This window comes from Jatropha curcas, chromosome 6, assembly GCF_041381405.1.
Source record: "Jatropha curcas cultivar XTBG-Jc1 chromosome 6, XTBG_Jcur_1.0, whole genome shotgun sequence".
Lineage (NCBI taxonomy): Eukaryota > Viridiplantae > Streptophyta > Magnoliopsida > Malpighiales > Euphorbiaceae > Jatropha > Jatropha curcas.
Window position 1 is genome coordinate 4,706,976 of NC_143156.1, and position 6,966 is coordinate 4,713,941.

Here is a 6,966-nt window from a genome sequence, read left to right on the forward strand (position 1 = left end):
GAGAGAGAGAGAGAGAGAGAGAGACTATAGCTTTCATATTGCCAGAGGAATTTTCGTCATTTCCTTATGACTTATTGAAAATACCCTATAAATTGGACAAAGTGACTATTTAGATTTGCGGATGTAAATATAAAAAATGTAAAAAACTACTTAAATAATTTTATTAAATTAAATAACTAATTTCCTATATTATATGGGATCATTTTCCTATTTTTTATTCTTATATATTATTCAATAATGAAAATAAATATATTAGTGCGCCCTCGGTTTGGGGTACTGTTACGTGTCGGTAATCTATAAGACCACAGTGCCATCATTTCAGTTTGTGGCCCCACCCACCCACGAATCCGGGTACGAGGATAGCTTTTTCCGCACTCACATCTATAGATATTTCACTTACTCGCTTTGTCCTGCCGACATTTGTCCATTGTCAAACCTTTCTTGTACTCGTTGATTCTGTGACAGCAATCAATACTTCCCGGTTTGATTCACGCAGACAGTTTTTTCTTTCATAAAGCGAGTATACTATTTTTCTATACTCTAGCAAGTGGCTCTTTAGATTTGCCTATAAAACATCTAGGCGGTTTCTGCCTTTGCAAGAAAACCACTCACAGCTTTCCTTAAAAAGCATAACATAATTGCAAACTAAACATTTCTCTAAAAGGAGAGTGTCTTCTCATCTCTGCCTTTATTGCTACTCCACCATCACCATAGCTCAAAACAAGTAAGGTCTCTCCCTATTTTTAGCTATGCTTTTTGGTTTTCTTTTTATGTTCAAAACCCTAATTTTCTCTGTCAAGATTTTTTCTTTAATTTTCAAGATTTTTTCTTTTTCTTTCTCTCTTGATATGGTGGTTTGACCTTGATTTTGTTCCAATCATTCTCCTATTTTGACCCTATAAATACTTATGTCTCCATTTTTTTCTTTGAATTTTCGATTGCCAAAAATCTTTATGATACAATTATCTCTACCTTTTTCATTACTCTTCTTATGCATTATTTTATTTATTTTTTCAGAGTTGTTATATATGTTTAGAAATTTAATTACTGGAAATTGATTTTTTTTTTCGCGTGTTGGATTTTTGGATCTAGCAGGGAAAAAGTTAATAAAAGAAAGAAAGGAGCTCGAATTCTTGATTGAGCAAGGAAAAGAGAAGATGGGGAGAGGGAAGATTGTGATCCGAAGAATCGATAATTCGACGAGTAGACAAGTGACTTTCTCGAAAAGGAGAAGTGGGTTGCTAAAGAAAGCTAGAGAGCTCTCAATCCTTTGTGATGCTGAAGTTGGAGTAATTATTTTCTCTAGCACTGGCAAGCTTTACGATTATGCAAGCACTAGGTCAGATTTTTATCTCGCTTTCTCTTCTTATATTCACAAGTTTATGGTTGTGTAGCAAGTGTTTGGAAATTAATGAAGAAGTAATATTAATTATTGGGTTTTGCTATACTGTAGAAATTATAATTAAGCTTAATATAGTATTACATAAAATAAAGCTACATAGAAATCCATTTAAGGTTAGTGCCATATAAAATGTCGTAATGGAGATGGTTAAGGATCCCTTCAAGGTCTTGATGGTGTAGAGCATGTGAACTGCACATATTTATTAGGCTGCTTCTATTTGTCTGCTTTCTTTGAGAGAAACAATCCTCCATGTTATACTAACCAACTAAGTTAATGGAGTTTTTTCTTGATTTTGGGTTTTGTCTGCTGTACATAAATAGACGAGGTATATCCTTTTATTCCTAGAGGCTATAAGCAGCAAACTTGTGGCTCAAAGAGTTACATATAATGCAATAAGTAGGCAAAAGTGCATGCATTTTCATTTAAGATAACCTTCTAAACAACTTTTATATCTGAATTTACTGTAGCTTACTAATGTATGCATGCATCATTTATATGTATGCAGAAAATATCCACTATCAACATATATGCATGTAACATATGTGTGTATAATGAAACTATTATACAGCAAAAAATTGGAAGTATTTCTTTTATACCCACAACCCAGTTAGTGACATTTTTTTAAAAAAAAACTAGAGTTACATTAGTAATCAAAAATTAGTATATCTGTTTGGATGGGGAGAGGGAAGGGTAATTAATAAAAGGGTAAAGGAGGGTAAGGAGAGGGAAGTATGTGGAAGGTTATAATTTAAAAAAAAAAAAAAAAATCATGTTTGATATAAAGAGCAGGGAAATGGGTCATATGACATGAGAATAAGATTCGCCAAACATATAAATTAAATGGGTTAAAATTGAGTCTAAATAGATTTGTATTATAAATGGATAATCCATATATGATACGGTTTAAAGAAAACGTGTCATGAGTCAACTCGTCTAATCCGTATAATTCTAGGTAAAAAAGTAATTTCATATATAATATACATATCAAGTGGGTTATATATGTGCATTATATATAACATGTATATTGGATTTTTTGACATGCATGCAACTCATATATGACTCATTTGATAAAATGAGTTAAAATTTTATGACTCTTATACGATCCATTAAATTAAACGGATTAGTTCGTGTTATCTGTTTAATTTTCGTGTCGTCTTCGTATTGACCTAGTCGTGTCGTGTGTTAGACGGATTTGTATCAAACCCAACATTTCATTTTTGATGCCCCTTGATGAATTAATGGAAAGGTAAAGAGAGATAATATATTTTCTATGTTTGGAAAAAAAATAAATGTAGGCTAAAATATAAATTAAATTATGAATTAATTTAAATATCTTCTCTTTCTTATCCCTTAAATTTGTGTATAAAAGAAAATTGAGATTTGAGTAGTAAAAAAAAAAAAAAAAAAAAAGGTAAGGCTTATCCATAGGGTTGCAGAGATTAATTTCCTTTCTTACTTTTAGTTAACCTTCCTTCAATGTCATCCAAACATGCTCACTCCTTACTTTTATTTACCTCTCCTTCGCTCTCACCTAAATCTCACCCAAACAGGCTCAAGGGAAGGGTTGGCAGGGAAGGGAGAGGTGGGTCGAGGGAGACCTTACACCAGGGAAGGGAGGGATAGCTAGGGGTTCGGTCCCTAAACAGCAAATAAGAGAATTATTATTTCTTAATGGCATTGTGTTAAAAAAATTTATAGAAAAAAGAAATTATAACAAGTAAAGAAGAATAAAACTATATATATATATATATTTTTAATTTTTGTAAGATAAAATAGGAAATAAGTAAATAAGAAAATACACACTAAGACATAGTCTAGTAGTAAATACATATATAACCTGACAATAAGTACAAAATCGAACTCCTTCCCCCAATACTCGTAAAAAAGTAAAAATGAAAATATATAATGGACTTCAATGTTTTATTTTTCCATTTTAAAGTAATAAAAGAAAAAGAAAACGTTTACAACTAAACCAGCCATAGAAACTCTCAACACACTTATCCATAATCTAAGTAACATCTCATATTTCCCATTTATCCATAGTTACCGAAATGAAAACAAACTTTGGATCTAATGTTGTAGGCACTACCTATTAGCTTTTAACTTATACTTATTCATCAAGAAGTCTAAATTTAAAGTGTTGGATAAAAATAATTATTTAATTAACTATTTAACTTAAACTGATAAAAAGAGATATTGACTGTTTAATTAGTTGAATTGTGAGACAAAACAATGAGTATGATTGTAAAAAAAATTAATTAATTTCCGTGCAATGCAAGCTATAATGTTTAATGTTTCATAAAAGATTACGAGAAAAAACAATGTGCATGATTGTAAAAAAAATTTAATAAATCTCCTTGAAATGCAAGCTATAACTGTAAAAGTTATTATAAAAGCTACATTACCAAATATTATAATTAATAAAGATAAAATTTTAACTTGATCAAAACGCTAAAAGCTAGCTCAAAAGTTGTTGCCGAACATGACTTTTACGGTACCTATAACACAAATTTTCAAATAAAATTATCCTCACAATTCCCCACTTTTTCAATTTCACTTATCAAATTTGATGTTGAATGTCAACTACAACTTTATTGTCAATATGAAAGTAAAGAATACACAAAACAAAATTGGCATTCCTTCTCAAAAGAGAATGGGATAAAAATTAAGTAATGAAGAGAGTAATTTTGTTCAAATAATAATACTTTTTACTTTAGAAAAAAGCCATATCCTTTTCTTTTCAAAACCTTAGGAGCTAATTTATTAATTATGCTTTTTTCTTTTTTCATGAATTGATATTACCCATAAGCTCATGAAAATTCATATTTCAAATAGGCTCCTCTTTGTTTCCTTTTACTTTGCACAAATAGTAGTTTAATGTGTTTATGTTTTTCCTTTTAAGCATCTTTTTCTACAATTTTCATTTGGTGCTTGCTACAATTCCTTCAAATATTTCCTTGCTTTTATCTTTTTTTTTTTTTTTTTTTTTTTGAGAATTCCTTACTTTTATCTTGAATTTACAAAAAATAGCTGTTTTTTACAAAATATTAGAATTTTTTACAAAAAATTGGATTTTAAATTTATTATTTTGTAATTCGATAATTTTATTAAAAAATTAATCACTTTTTACAAAATACTTGAAAATATTACAACACACCGATAACTATAGCTGTAATTTAGTAAATCACCAACTTGTACAATAAACAACTACCTTTTTTATCCTAAAAAAAAATTAGATTTTACAAAATATTAGTGAATATTACAAAACAATGGTAACCGAAGTTACTATTTTATAATTCGGCAACTTATAAAAACAAAAAGCATTGTTTTACAAAATATTTAGAAATTTTATAAAATATTAGTAACTGGAACTATTATTTTGTAAACCACTAACTTAAAAAAAAAAAAAAAAAAATCCATCTTTTGCAATATATTATGTAGTATTACAAGCTATTAGCAATAAAAGTTATTATTTTGTAATCCCATAACTTTACACACACAAAAAAAAAAAAAAAAAAAAAAAAAAGTCACTTTTATAAAGTATCAGAAAATATTAATAATTCAAGCTATTATTATGTAATCCGGCAATTTAAAAAAATGATTTTTACTAATTGTTAGGAAGTATTATAAAATATTGACAATTAGAGCTATTATTTTGTAATCTATCAGCTTTACAAACAATAATCATCTTTTACAAAATATTTGAAAATATTGCAAAATATTTACAACTATACTTATTATTTTATAGACCATGACTTTTTTACAATAAATATCCATCATTTACCAAACATAATATTTATTATTTTGTAAAAATTCATTTAAAAAATAACTATTTTTTACAGAATACTATAAAAAATATTTTGTGCATTATAAGTTATTACGCATTTAAAAGTTTTAAATTTATCATAAAATTTAAGTTCGCAAAGTGCTTATAATTCACTTAAATTTGTGTTTATAACAATTATGTTGATATCATTTCATGATAGAAATTTATTTATTTTTACTTACTAAGCTATCCCAATCGTAAAATTTTAAAAAGGAAATACTATCAAATTCCATTATAACAAACATTTATTTGTTTCAAATTCTATCAAATTTGATAGAAATTGATTTTAATTATAGCCAATTTTGTTGAAGTCAATTCTTTTTTTTTTTTTTCCAAATCAAGAAATTTAATTAAATTCTATTAAATTTTGTGAAATTGCTTTAGTTTGGGTATTAATGTGTAGAGGGTTTTGTAGTTTACCCTAACACAAATTGCCAAAACAATTTTTGGTTTCTATTCTTCTTTTGGGCATATGTAAAATGACTCTAAATCTTATTTTATACTCTAAATTCTAAAATAGTATACCCAAAATCCTAAAACCTAAGAGTTAATAAAACCTTAAATTCTTAAATCATTAAACTCTTAAATTTAAGACTCTAAATTCTTAAAAGCTTGAAAAAAAAACACTAAGCCCTAATATCTAAACCCTAAATCCCAAACCTTAAAACTCTAAAATTGTAAAACTTAAAACCCTAATTTTATTACTTTTAGGAGAGCCCTATCATATATATTTTCCTTTCTTTTTCTCCACCGTACGTGCATTTGATGAAAAAGAAGGTTTTTAAGATTGATTTTTGACTTCTTTTATTCACAATTTAGAAATATTCAAAGAAATCTCTCTCTAAGTATTATTTAACTTGGGCTGTATTTGGCCACAACTTTCTACATAACTTTTAGCGTTTTGAACTAACTTTTAAAGATTATGATAACATTTTATAAAATAGTAACTCATATAACGTTTAATTTTTACGTTTTTTGAAAAATTACTCAAACACTTAACAGCTAAACTCTATCAAAACAATAGTTATTTTGATAAACGAACCTATTAGAGGAGGTTTATTTTATTTTTAATTTTTTTTAAGTTGCGTTTGAACACAACTATCTTCAGTAAAATACAAAAAGAATTCTCTGATTGAAGCCTTGCTTGAAGATATTGTTGTCCATGCAACTGAATATGCCCCTTTGGTAGCTCCCAATTGTGTGAGAGGTTTGGAGGGAATGAAGCACATCCATAAAAAATTACATTATTGTAGCAATTTTTTTGTACATCTTACAAGAATCCCACACACTTTGCATGTGACACATACTAATCTCGTTTCATACCTTTAGAATATAAAATTAATCCCGTCCGTCATTACCTCTCATGAGTATTTTTCCTCGGAATAGCTAATAATTAATTGTGTTTAGTGGTTAATAAGTGATTAACCATTATAAAGTTCCTATTTTACCGACACAACTCCACGTTTTATTTGAAACAAAATTATTAAACTCCATTTCACATCATTGATATTATTTTGCTCACAAAAAAGGCCTAACAGTTTAATTTTTTTGTATTTTCCATTTATATCATGTATTTTTCACAAGGCATTTGCACTTGATTTCAAATTGACAAAATTGCAACTCAAATTGACTCTTGAGCTTGCTATTACTTTTAACTTTTGAACAATTGAATCAATATTTTAATTAATGACAGATACTTTGCACAGATAAAGAATGCAATTAAATAAATTAATGCTAT

The 6,966-nt window shown here is 27.7% G+C and overlaps 1 protein-coding gene across 3 annotated transcripts in view; it reads left to right on the forward strand.

The window, feature by feature from the left end:
• Window positions 1–626: 626 nt before the first annotated feature.
• LOC105636054 (MADS-box transcription factor 23) overlaps window positions 627–6,966 on the forward strand; it is a 23,850-nt gene continuing 17,510 nt past the window's right edge. Inside the window, exons 1-2 of one of the 3 annotated variants that reach the window (XM_089722281.1) lie at window positions 627–724; window positions 1,096–1,339. In XM_089722281.1, coding sequence (XP_089578407.1) covers window positions 1,158–1,339 — 182 coding nt within the window. In that variant the 5' untranslated portion in view covers window positions 627–724; window positions 1,096–1,157. Of the gene's footprint in view, window positions 730–1,092; window positions 1,340–6,966 lie in introns of all 3 variants that reach the window. The other 2 variants (XM_089722283.1, XM_089722282.1) reach the window with 2 other exon arrangements.